General features: G+C 29.8%; 1 protein-coding gene across 8 annotated transcripts in view; it reads right to left on the reverse strand.

Annotated features, from left to right (window-relative positions):
• Positions 1 to 457: 457 nt before the first annotated feature.
• LOC127715340 (ETS-related transcription factor Elf-2-like) overlaps positions 458 to 13,805 on the reverse strand; it is a 98,682-nt gene continuing 85,334 nt past the window's right edge. For 7 of the 8 annotated variants that reach the window (XM_052221378.1, XM_052221376.1, XM_052221373.1 and 4 more), the window contains 5 exons: positions 13,617 to 13,760; positions 9,892 to 10,038; positions 6,729 to 6,788; positions 5,564 to 5,756; positions 458 to 4,924 (listed from right to left, as the gene is read on the reverse strand). In XM_052221378.1, the coding sequence (XP_052077338.1) occupies positions 4,816 to 4,924; positions 5,564 to 5,756; positions 6,729 to 6,788; positions 9,892 to 10,038; positions 13,617 to 13,760 (653 nt within the window). In that variant the 3' untranslated portion in view covers positions 458 to 4,815. The remainder of the gene's footprint in view (positions 4,925 to 5,563; positions 5,757 to 6,728; positions 6,789 to 9,891; positions 10,039 to 13,616; positions 13,761 to 13,805) is intronic. The other variant, XM_052221374.1, reaches the window with a different exon arrangement.

The raw sequence follows: 13,805 nt of genomic DNA on the forward strand, positions 1-13,805 counted from the left end.
TTTTTTTCAAACATCAAATTGTGTATGTACCTGCCCCAAGTCAGGAATTCAGTTGTTGTGGGTTGCTGTCTATCATATTTGGTATTCGTTTATTGTTTTATCATGAATCAGGCAGGTTTCTCTTTTGAACTGTTTCACATTTTGTCATGTCATGGCCCTTTATAGCTGACTATATTGTATGGGTATTGCTCATTGTTGAAGGCCTTACAGTGACCTATAGTTGCTTTCTGATATATCCAAATAATTTGGTTTCTGGTGGATAGTTGTCTTATTGGCAATCATACCAAATCTCCTTCTTTTTGTTTTTGTTTATTTAACTGGTGAAAAATTAAGGACAATTGTAGAAAATGAAAGGAATAAGATTTTTGTTTACTTTTTCAATGTTCACCTTTTCACTATATAAAAAAGAAATCTACATATAACAGCTTCCTTTGAGAATATCGTAAGAACAAACACATAATTTTTTATCATTTCTTTATTTTCATATTTATATCACATTTTTCTTTTCATTTCTTACATTCATAAGAACAGCACAATAATATATAATCTTTATCTTCAGCATCATACAATAGTAATAACTTTTATTCAGTCTCTCTTACTCTCTATAAATGATTATGAAAATCAACATTCTCCCAACAATACCAGAGTTTGTATATGCCTTTTCGTCCTCTTTGTTGTGTACAAAGTCTGTATAGTATTAAAGTATTTTCATGTTACAAAGAATAACCCAAATTAAATTTATTGGCCATTTCCAGTTAGTCATCAAAGATTGCACAATCCCTTTTATATTCGAAGCTACTCCCTGCCATTAAACATAGTAAAATGTCAGATTTACTTTAATCCTTAAACATTCTTCCATACACCATAACAAAATTTGCATCTTTAATTTTTTTCCTGTTAATTTAAAAAGAAAACTGAAAATGGCAATCAGCAAAATGTGGACATGATAAAATGGATTACAATGGACCACCTAATCTGTCCAAGATCAGTAATTATTTAAGTAACGATTAGAAATTTCAGAGAAAGACTGACTTGTACATATAACATAAATAATGCCCATATATCTATACACCTGATTAAAATTACAGGTTAAGACAAAGAGTAAAACAATTGTGTCGGTAAATGTTATAAAATATCTTCATGTCAGGGTTAAAAGAAAACGGTAAAAATTGCAAAACATGTGATTATAAATCTTAGAAATAAAAATTATATAGTTTTGTTTTATAAAACTTCTCTGACATCTATGCTTAAAACTTTACAAATACATATCAAATCTACTATTTCCCTTTGACAATAATTCTTTAATCACATCTCAAATTCGTTGAATAATCATTAAAACAAGTTTTAATAAAATCTTCTAAAATATCAGAGTGTGCTGAGGTTAACTGGCAATCCTATTTATACAGAGTTCTGAATATAGGCAAACCAGGTTACATAAAAACTTTGTCTAAATATATATCAAACGATGAACAGCAAAAATATAATGCTTTTTTTCTAAAACCTATAGCATGGTTTATACATACATGAAATTATTCAAATCAAATGTTGCAATTAATCTGCTACTTTTACGACTAATTCTTAGTGTTGTGATTATAATAGCTGCCATAGGAATTCAGATCTTCGTCATGGAATAATGGTAAATATTTATACCTGTGTCATGAGTTCTTTCTCTGAGGGATATTAAATGTTGGTCTCTTATGTGAGAGTTATAAGTCTTTAATTGACCTTGTGAAATAACTGTAATGTATACCTCATAACAGCATGAAAAATGCATTGCTTTAAACAAGATAAACCAAAAAAAGCAGGGTTTTTCTTCCGAAAGAACTATTAAAAAAATGTACTAAAAAAGAATTGTTATTGTTTCTATTCCCATAAGAATCAATTATTTTGAAATCAGGTCAACACTGTATGTAGATTTTCCTAAAACGATTTATTATTGCCTTTGAGCATATAAAATAGATTTATTCAAATCAAAATCCATGAGTAGCATTTATTTTCATAAATATAAACTTTCTTGTAACCAGGAAAATATCAGAATATTTCCACTGATAAAAACAAGGATCGTAATGAATAATAAATCTAAGTCTTTTACCAACCTGGCTTTTAAAGGCAGATACTGTATACAAAATCAATTGTTAAGAATATACAAAAATCAATACCATTATCTTTCTTACAATGAAGTAAATCTATAATCCCTCACAAAATTGAAATATTGTGTTTTTAATCTTATCAAAGTTTCTGCCTACGCCTCAATAAAAATAAATTAGTACATGTATTTCAATCTATAAATCTTTCTGTTCTATAATCCTTATTCTCTTTTTTTCCTATATTTATAATACATATTAAATAACATAATTCTTAATTCCAACTAAGTTAATATATGTGTTATGCTGTAAAAGATGTCATCAAAATTTTAAATGCAAGAAAAGACAACTCTGTCTTTCCTAAAAAGTAAACTAGAAGTTCTATTCTATTCAAACACCACACATGAGAAATATCACTCAAAGAACAGATGTATAAAATTTATGTCAAATAACAGAATAGAGTTAAAAAAACCTTTGTCATCTTGTTTTAAATTTATAAAAATGATGAAAAGCCTCCTTGGGATTAAAAATGTTTTAAATATTAATGAAATCAGCAATACTGTAAAGAAGTCAACTGGTACAAAATTATATAGCTTTGGAAATCCCTATCTTTGGCATTTAAATCTTGTGATGCAAGTACCTGCTTTTATATTATGCTTTTAAAAAATTATAATTACAAAAATTAAGGACAAATGTACTGAACACACATGAATAAAAAATAAACGATTTTCCCTCGAGGATGTTTTTACAACTGATTCATTCTTCACTTCCAACATAACCACATGTATACATATTTCAAAATATATTATACTATTAGTCAATTTAACACATCACACACATAAAAAGAAATTATAAAATAACAAATAACATGTTTAAAACCGTAGGAAATGTCCGGGTTAGAGGAATGTATAGGATTGGTCAAACCATGCATAAAAGAGTAAACATGACAATACTTCCGTTAATATAGACAATCACATGATAATAGGGGGTCTGCCTACAACATCAATGGTAGACATACAATCTTTTAAGAATCACTTTATCGTTATTTTACTTGAACATAAAACACGGTCTTTAAAATTTAACTCATTGCTTCAATAGACACTGTTCTATTTTACCATCAGAAGCACAACAAAATGAATGTTCTTAAACATTAAAGGTCAACAGTCAACTAAGGACTATTCTAATAAAATAATTGGGGGAGGGTAGTATGAGAAATTCATGTTTGGACACGAGTTTTAGGTTATCTACAGTTGTATATCCATTTTAATGTAAGCAAATTTCTGAATTACCTACCCTCCAACATCCATTTAAATGGAACAGCCCTAAAGCAAGCATATATCAGACTGTTTTCTATGTACATTGAGACTGTATGGATATTCCAAAGCAGATTTCAAAAAAGAAATAAATGTTATCATTCATTTTGTTTTTCCTTACAAGTATTGTCATTTAGTTTTTCCTTACAAGTATTGTCATTTAGTTTTTCCTTACAAGTATTGTCATTTAGTTTTTCCTTACAAGTATTGTCATTTAGTTTTTCCTTACAAGTATTGTCATTTAGTTTTTCCTTACAAGTATTGTCATTTAGTTTTTCCTTACAAGTATTGTCATTTTTACTCTTTCAGAATTTAAACAGCACTGAATTGAATGGAATGGATCAAACTTCATTAACAACTTAAAAACAAACAAATAGAAGGAATCAAAACCTGTACACTTGCATTAAAACATACAATTGTATTATCAATACAAAATCTTCGGTCTTGTAGGGTTTGGTTTTTACATGATATAAAGGACCTTTTTTTTGTTTTAAACCAACATATCATAACAAAGTTATCATTCAAATCCTGTAACAATATAAACTTAAAAATCCTCAACAAATTCCACAAATCTTTAACATTTAATAAAACCAGATTGTGACCTAGATCCATATAAACAAAGTTCAAATGAACACTAATTTACATTCTGCCAAAGACTTGCTTGTATTTCTGATGTAGTTGACGAGATATCCTTCAAACAAGAGGAAATGGTTATACTTTATTTGTTGAACGATTTAAACCTTGATATTTATACGTAAGAATGTTTAAACAGAGTTATAAATCATCGTAACTACGCAGGCGAATCAAACCTGCATAATTATAATTTATTGGGTCATTTTTTGTCACCTGAAGAGGATTTCATGTAAAAGACACATGTCATTTTGTCAATATTCACATCCCAATGACATACAAATTCCTATTTTATGACTACAGTTAACATTTAAATAATTTTCCAAAAACATGGACAACAAAACAATATAAAACTCAACAAAGTATACAATTCTTTCAACGTCTGTACATTCGATAATTTGTCTGTGAGCACATATACTTATAAAGCACATTACGGTGATCACAAGAGAGTCATGTGACATTCGATTTTTTGCTACGACATAAAAGGCACCCATGGTACACCTCAGTGGGATAGGCTACATGGTGTTCCTATCGTAAGATACATTTCAGCAGAGCATAATAATGATTTCTATCATGACACTGTCACAGTTTGAGGGTCAAAATAACTGATTTCTTCACTCCGTCAAAAGTTGGTTGGTGACAGGGGAAAGCACCTGCCATGTAATGCTTTTATCACAATTCTTGAGATTATCACACTGATGACAAGACACAGGTCTATGAAGCTCTCTTCAGTGATCGGGACACTTCGTTTATGGCACTTCATAATTATTTTAATATTAAGAATCCTTTCAAACATTACTACAGTCAATTTCAATGATTTGTTTAGGAACCTCAGCAAACTGGTACACTAGTCTTTGTCCGTCAACTTTGTTTAAAATTCCTCTGGCATAGTAATACCTGCAAGTGAAAAAGATGAGCTTGTTTAATACATCTTTTTCTGAACAATCAAATACTTATACATCTGCAAACCTGCTGCCAGAAAATTGGAACTACTTAAGGAATATTTGCACAAGCCAGAAAATACCCTAATTTGAGCCTGATTATTCTCCTACCCTTTCAATGTAAATCTAATTACCCTATCATAGTATTTGACATGTGGTAACTTTCCAGCAAGATAAACTGAACCTATTTTTTACAATAGAAAAATATTCATTTATTAACTTATTCAATTCTAAACAAATAACTCTATCAAATTAATAAATCAGCTTTTTAGATAACAAATACAACTGATATAGAAATTGCTTGGGTATATTTCAAGTAATTTCAAGTCACGTTAACCCACCTGAACAATTTTCAGTTCATTGGCAAACAAATTTCATATTGCTTCTACGACTATATAATTAGAAATTACCACCTACAGGCTAATAGGTAAACTTGAAGGTCTTTCTAGGCTTTAAACATGAACAATATACCCCTTTTTTTTCCATTAAAACTATTGAACATTAAATAATTCCTATCATCCTTAATATGCATGAAATATATGCCACTGGACATTAAGCAAAACAATCAATTAACAAATTCTGTACAAATACAAACCTTAAAGCTCTTCCCATAGTTTCGTAGTTCATGTCTGGTTTGTTTTTGTGTAGGCCCCACAGTTTGGATACTGCCTTTGAGTCAACTAGTTTAAATATTCCTTTCTCCCGATTGGTCCATTTGATGTACCGTGGACATGTTTCATGATTCTGTAATAACTGCAGTAAAAACTCCCACAGATATGTTGTACTACCTGAAAAACAAAAAATTAAGGGATTTAGTGACAAATTCATTTGAACGTTATATTTCTCAAAAAAATAAAAATTATTCATTAAAGTGACAAAAGTGATGTATAACACATACATACACAACATGTGCACATTTTTTAGGTGTCTTTTTCTTTTTATAAATGGATTCAAATATTTTAATATAAAAAAATACTCCAAGAAAATTTTAATCAATATCTGTTTCGACATTTGATACCCTGTATTTTATCAACTAAGGGAACCAGTAAAATATCAATGTATCAGCTGTAGTCAATGCAACATAATCCAGCGACACACACCATCTTGTCAATAAATACACAAGATTTTATACATATAAATGAATTTTTCTGATTATACCAGCCAGTAAGACTCTGTGGAGTATTTTTCGGACTTTGAAATTGTCAAATTTGTTAACATAGCTCCGTTCTATTTATATAAATACATGGAACACTTTTGGCTCTAATAATTCTTGTTGATGTTTAATTTTGATCAAAAATAAAAATCTGTTCTTAAATATATAATAGATAAGACAATAGCTAAAACAGTATTTTTACACAACACATTATTTTCAAAGTTAATATAACTACATTTGCACTGTTTACAAATAACTTATTTGGAATTTGTAACCAAATCACAATAACTCTCTTTATCACATTTTTTATCCATTTAAAAACCAATTAGGTTAATGAATGCAATATTTGAATAAAAACATGAAAGAAATAAAATATTTATCAAGATTTCTAATGGAAAATTCTATTTCTGAAATCGTCAGTGATGCATAAGGTTCATAGTATTTACAAAATAAAATAGTTTTACAAAGTCATGCATTTTTAACATCTGTCCTCAGTAGCCACTGAAGCATGTTATTTGTGGCAACTGACATATAAAATTATGAATTTTGATGTTCTTTAGGGGGGAAATAAAAGATTGGGTATTTGATTTAAATCCATTATACTTACTTTCTCTCTTTCTTTTTGGTTGATTTATAGGACAGTCAATTAAATTCTTTGGTTTTCTACCTGAAATAATAATAAGAATAACTATTAGAACCCTTGCCTAAGAAACAAACTTGAAATAGGCAAAAAGACACGAATTCTAGTCAAAACCTTTGAAGATGGTTAAAACATTGTTTTTCCATCAAGAATTTTCTTATCTCTTTGAACTACAAGTGGACATTAACTAAATAAGGGGAGATAACCATCAGTGTACACACGATTTGATGACATGGCACAAACCTACTGAACTATCGTAATCACAGAATAAAAACCACCCACAATAATATGTGATAAAGACAATAACGTGGGGCATGCTAAACAAGTACATCTGACAATTTGTCATAAAAATGAAAAGTGATATAGAACTTATTTACCCCAATATATTGACCAAGTGTCAGAAAAGTACAACTAAACTCTAACTTCAAAGACACAGATGATAGCTTCTCAAACATACAACAAGAACTACTTAAAATGTTTTGATAGTTCAATAAACAATGTCATCACAGAAGGCTTATTAAAATCAGTGATGTACTTGTCATTAACAGTCAAATCTTTGCCACAGAACCTGACTTTACATGACTTTGAATAATGTGAAGCTGTTGTCTCTTGAGCAGAAGTAGATAAATAGGATTGCAGGACATTTAAACGACAATAATAACTTAATTACATTCTAGTAATCTTTATAAGCTATACAAGCTGACTCTGAGTATAAGTACACCCTTTTTTATCCTCGAATATCATTGAAGATTACTACAATCTGTTTGGGAAGAGCCAATATTAGACTTCCACTTAAACAAACTTAAAAAAACACATACAACTGTCATCCACCTTTTAAATTTCTCAATTTTTTTTCTCAAATTCATATCAACTACAATGCAAAGAAAACCTGACAAAATCCAATTCACCGACTAATTATGTACAATGCCTATAAAAGTGCAGATGTACTCCTGGAGTAATTGTTTCTCATAAACAAACAATCCTTTTTTTCTCTAATACAGAAGTTATTGAATATGGTTTCTACGATAATATTTTCTGATGACATATTTATTTCTTTACAGATTAAATAGTATTTACTCAAATGTAACATACGTTGCAGTTTATTCAATGACAAATCAATTGAATCAAAGTTGTATGAATGAATGGATATGTAAAAGTTTTATAAACTAGCGAAACGTGTTACAGAATCAATACCATTCATGGATCTCGAGAGAAAAAGCACACAATCTACGTAATATGCAGTCGTAACATGTATATAAAAGGTAAAACTGAAAGAAGTAGAATCTCTTAAATGACCCATGGTCTATCTTATCTATCATCAAATATTTGCTCAACAAACAAAAGCTTCTTCAAAAATCTTAAAATGGACAAACACTACTTAGAGCGACAAAAATATATGACTTTAAAGAGATAATAAATGAATCATATCTGGGCTATAATATTCTAATTACCATTAAAAATTTTTTTTACTACTATATCATTGCATATAATATATATCAAAGATTCAAGCTGTTTTAACTTTGATTTTAACAGTTTACAGTTTTTAAGATAAAAACATAGTTCCCCTCCCCCTCTTTTCCACTATCAAAGGTGCCCTCATTGTTTCGCATTTAATGAAATTATGTGATAAATATGTTAGTGCATCATTTATTCATAATTTGTGACTTAATGTACATTCAATTACAATAAATATAAGGCGCTGCATCGCCCCATTCATGAAAATAACACAGAAATTAACCACAAAATTAACTCAAGATACAATAAATGTGTTTACATAATTGTTTCTTATATTTAGATCTAAAAGTACAAGTTTTAATAACAAGTCCTTTGATGTGAATAGAAATACAAAAAAAAAATCGGTGCCTTACAAAGTTAAGACCCTCAAGCCTGCATAAGGTTCTAATTAAAAGCTTTGTTGTCAAAAATGATGTAAAAAATTTGACAAGTATATAATATCATATGAATATTATGTAAATGGTTGAAACAATGAGATATATTTAGATATGCATGATAAAGTCGTCATCCTTGAACCAAATCGAACAATTCCAAAACATAACTTAATTCATAGAATATATATATCATCTTACTTAAATGCTTTTACTTTTCACTTAGTAATGGAAAGAATAGCTTAACTGTTATAATCATATTAAAGAAACTGTTGACAAAGAGATATGTCTCTTTTATGTGTAATTTTAATAACAACACCACACGATTTCCTGTACATGTACAGTAACCTTTCAATTTTTATTAATTTCAGTACGAAAGGAAATACCACACTTAGAAAAAGAAATTCACAGTTTATTTAAGGCAATTCTCACCTTATATAAGGAAAGGGCCTATTTAGCATCAAACTCATTTTTTTTTTACAATTTTAGCAGATAGCAGGTTATTTCCGTATGTGTTAAACAATGGGGCAAAACGCCTTATATAAGGAAAGGGCCTATTTAGCATCAAACTCATTTTTTTTTTACAATTTTAGCAGATAGCAGGTTATTTCCGTATGTGTTAAACAATGGGGCAAAATGTGCTAATTTTCAGAATGAATTCCGATAACCTTTTAATGTTAATTAAAAGCAGTATATTATTTATAGTATCTAAACCTACTTTTCCTGTAAACACTAAGGTGTTAGACAAATATCATCATTCAGCTATAGCTAGTATTTACAATTTCTTTCATTCAAATATCTAAAAATTTGTTTATTGAGTAAAAAGAATCAGTGCAGTTTGTCTGACCAAATGTCTGACAGTCCTTTGTTGAATTTCAGGACGTCTGTATTATTTGAATTAACTTGGCCTTACAAGTCCCAAAACTGGACCTTCTCACTTAGAAAATTTATATAAGTTGAAGGAACCTAAATCTAAGATAGTATACCATGTCAGTAAACAAAACCAGAAACAACAAGATGTCTAAAACCTGTAATGCTAATTTTTTAATAACATTTCTCATCCATTCACAAGAAACTTCTTACCACCATGAATGAATACAGTACAAAAGATTCAAAGTCAGTGGACCATGCAGAGGCTGTGTTTTTCAAACTTTCTGTAATTTTTTTTATCCTTCCATTTGTATCAGAAAGATATATAAATCAGGAACTGATTTACCCCCTACCAACGGCTATGAATAAAGTACCTTTTTTATCCTTACTTCTAATGGGTGACATTGGAGGCGTGTTGGTTGATGGTGAGTGACAGGATGAGTGATAACTGGTTTCCCAACTCTCCATACCCATGTGTGGTAATGGGGAGGGTAACAGACTGTTTGTGTATCTTGATTCTTCTGCAAAGATAAATGTAATTAATATAAGACATTGTAAGTCAATCTTAAACCTTTTGTGGAAGCAACATTAATGACTACTATTAATAATTCTGAATATGACATTTCTGATGAAAAATATTAACCTGTTCAAGAAAATGGTAGGGAACTGATGGAGAATTTCTCTCAGCATGAAGAAAGCAGGAGGTTTATCGTTACCATACAATTAAAGGGAAAACCTGAACAATTAAGGCTGTAAGAAATTATAGACTTTGTACTTAAAATGCCGCCTACAGACTTTCTCTATGTTGAGCCACATCTTCTTATTTCCTGTGCCTACTGTATTATACAGTAAACTTATCTTAGAGAAAATCAATATCGTCTGCGATCAGTTAGAGCCGAACTTCCTGTTTTTGTCATCGTGATAATTATCCTTAGTTTCAGATCCATATATTTGAACCATCCGTTTCTCTAATTGCCACTGGATATATTTAAATCTGATAGTACATCAGTCAACAATTTTACCTTTTTTCATGCCAAGAAGTTAAAAGAGCTAGGACGGCCCATTTTGTTTTGAATTGTTACATTGTTCTTGGAAAGGAAAGGTTAACCAATAACAAATAAGATGTCTGAAACTCGTACTGCTAAATTTTTAATAAGCCAATTATCATTCATTTACAAGAAATTTCTTTACACCATGACAAATACTGTCGATTCTTTATTTTCTGTTGATACAAATGACAATTAGAAAAGTGGATGTTTCTCTAAGGATTAATGCTAGTTAATCTATGCCCATAAAAGGACCTTAATGTATTGACTATTTATATGAAACGTGAAAAATTTAACAGTGCAAATCAACAAGTAGGTCAATTTATAGATTTAATTAGAAAAATGTAGGACATTTACAGCTGGCCTTCCATCTTAAGTATCAGGTTTACATATATATCAATCAATATACATGTATTACACCTATTGTCGATACTGGGAGAAATAAAATAAGCCGAGAACAGAATTAATCCTGACTAAGTTTATTACTGGTTTACGTCATGTTTTTTTCTCACTCGTTTTTTTATCTTATGTATATACAAACTATTTGAATACAAAATTATTAATTTTGTAGCATAGTACTTTAGTCCATTATGTAAGATTATTACATAAATTTAATTATTTCCTTAAGCGAACTGATAGATGTCTATCTAAAGAAAAAAATTGTAAACTTCAACCTTTTGCAAGTGTCTTCCGAAACCCTGGGACAATTCGTCTACATGTAAAGTACGGAACTGTCTTAATATTACCGGAAACCATCGTGATTCAATTATTTAATCTAAAACATGTGATTTCCCGTTGACAAGACTTAAAACCTTGTCTCTAGTATGAACAACCTGTTTTTGCGAGTTTATAAAAGGTTTATTTCCTATACTGATGACCTTGCTAGACATTTCCTGTTTCAAGAACTTAGCATGATTAAAGACAAGGAATATGAAACATGTCATTAGTATCAAATTCATATCCTTGTTAAGATATTCTTTTTTCATATTATTGTTTGATACGAATTTGAAACTGAGAGAAAAATCTTAGAAATTTCCTAGTTTGTAATTCAATACATGAGGAATTGTTAAACGTTTCTAAGAAAATTTCCTATAAGAAACTTTATCTAGCTCAATCTTCCGTCTTGGTTTCAGTTTCTTTTCTCAGTTTTAAAAAATGTCCTGACTAATTTTCCAAACCTTTCAGCGGTGTCATCTTCCAAAAAAAAAAAAAAAAAAATCAGGAAAAGGTGCACAAGTAGATTTTTATTAAAAACAGTCACTGGAATTCATCTTGCTTTACAGAACTTACAATATACATGTCTAAGAAATAGTCCAGTTTTTTTTGTAGTTTATAATCCCTTTGGGTCCTCACTGTTACAAGATTTATCTGACCTAGTTTACAAGTGAACATTAAACATAGGTAAAGATAAAAGACCCCAACAGGAAAAGGTTTTAGCCAGGAAATATATCCACCAACATCGATATTTACCCCAAACCAATTCAAATATTTAAATAGGATTTACTACATTTAAATTTTGCCTTACTTCCACAAACGTCAGCTTATCAGTAAAACTTAGCATTTGAAAAATCTCATTTAACAATTTGGACATTATCCAGTTAACATATAACAATAAGCTAACATTCAAGTTTGTTCGTCACTTAAAATAAAATTCTAATATTGTTAACATTTTAAGCTCTATTACATACTGGGCTGTGCACGTTATTTTAGTTGACTTCTGAAATTAGCACGAAGAGTATATGAGGTTCAATTTATCAAAGGAGAATATGCAATCTGGGGACAAAAATATCTACTATTTGCCGAAATAAGATTTGAATCTATGTACTTCAATGAAATATTGCAGTATAGTTAAAAATTAAACTATTTCCCTTTAAATGTATGCAGCAATTAAATGACATGGCAACAATTATACAAAATTTGGCCTATTTAGATTGTTACATGTGGTAACAAAATAATACAAGCACTACCCTGGTCAAACAAGATATTCAAACAAGTGGTGTTTTCTATTTTACTAAACTTACACACACAATGTATTTTTATAATTTCTACTTTTTCCCCTTTTTAATTTACTCAAAATCTGGAAATCTCATGCATGGCTAAAAAATGAGTATAAAGTCTCTCCCTTATGATGTCATTTTTACTACTTCACACTCAATGTCACCATTCATCTACAGCCAATATATTTACATTTTCTTAATAAAATCTTTTCATCAGCCATCTAGACATTTTATCAAAAACTTTTCATATTCTGTGAATTAACAGGGGCTAATTGGTCTCAACCTGTAGCATCTAATATAGGTGAAGGTCAGTCAATGTCAAAATATAGGACATGAATAGTCAAAACCTAAACAAATATCCTAGGCTCTTTGAATGCAAGAATTAAAACATTTTATGACCTTCAATGTGTGAAAAGAAATTTACACAAAGCTGAGTAATCATAAGGTTAGAAAGAGGTGTTTATCTAAATTAACACTTAGCATAGAAAAATTCTCTCTGTAGTTCCAGTCTCTCTATAAAAAGATTTTTATTAAAGAAAATATCACACTTGTATAAAAAGGAATGACACTTTTATAAAAAGGTATTGTCACTTTATTTTAGGCAACTCACACTTTATTTTAAGGCCACTCACACTTTAAATTAGGAGAAGGTCTATTAACATCGTACTGATTTTTTTGTACTATTTATATCAGATAGCAGGTTATATTCATATGTGTTAAATCCCATTGAAAGATGTGCTAATTTTAACAGTAAAATATAATAACATATTTTAATGTCATAGCATTTTCTACTGTTTATATATATAGTACATATAGCTGCTTCTCTGCTAATATCTTGCACTCTGTATTGAGATATCTCAAAAACAAAATGGAAACAAATTTCTTGCAATAACTCCTTATATGGTGTTATTTGTTGTTCAGGTATATATACAGTATGCATGTGACTTGCTTTCATCATGATGCATTATGGGAAAAACAAATTACTGTATATGAGGTCTTCAAAACTCAGAATGCTTGTAACTTTTATTAGATATTAATGCATAGTATGCAAATTACCTGGTCTCATTGCTATGTGTGTGGCAGTATTAAAATGTGCAGGTAAAGGTTGGTGAGCAGGAGGAGGTCGAAGTTGTCCAGCTGGCATCTGACAGAAAGGGGGAATGTATGGGCCTGGTGATGATGTTTGTCTCTGTAAATACACTGTCAAAGAAAAAGAAAAAAACACATATATTAAAAGAGTGACTT

The sequence above is a fragment of the Mytilus californianus genome, unplaced genomic scaffold (assembly GCF_021869535.1).
Source record: "Mytilus californianus isolate M0D057914Y unplaced genomic scaffold, xbMytCali1.0.p SCAF_9, whole genome shotgun sequence".
In the NCBI taxonomy this organism is placed as follows: Eukaryota; Metazoa; Mollusca; class Bivalvia; order Mytilida; family Mytilidae; genus Mytilus; species Mytilus californianus.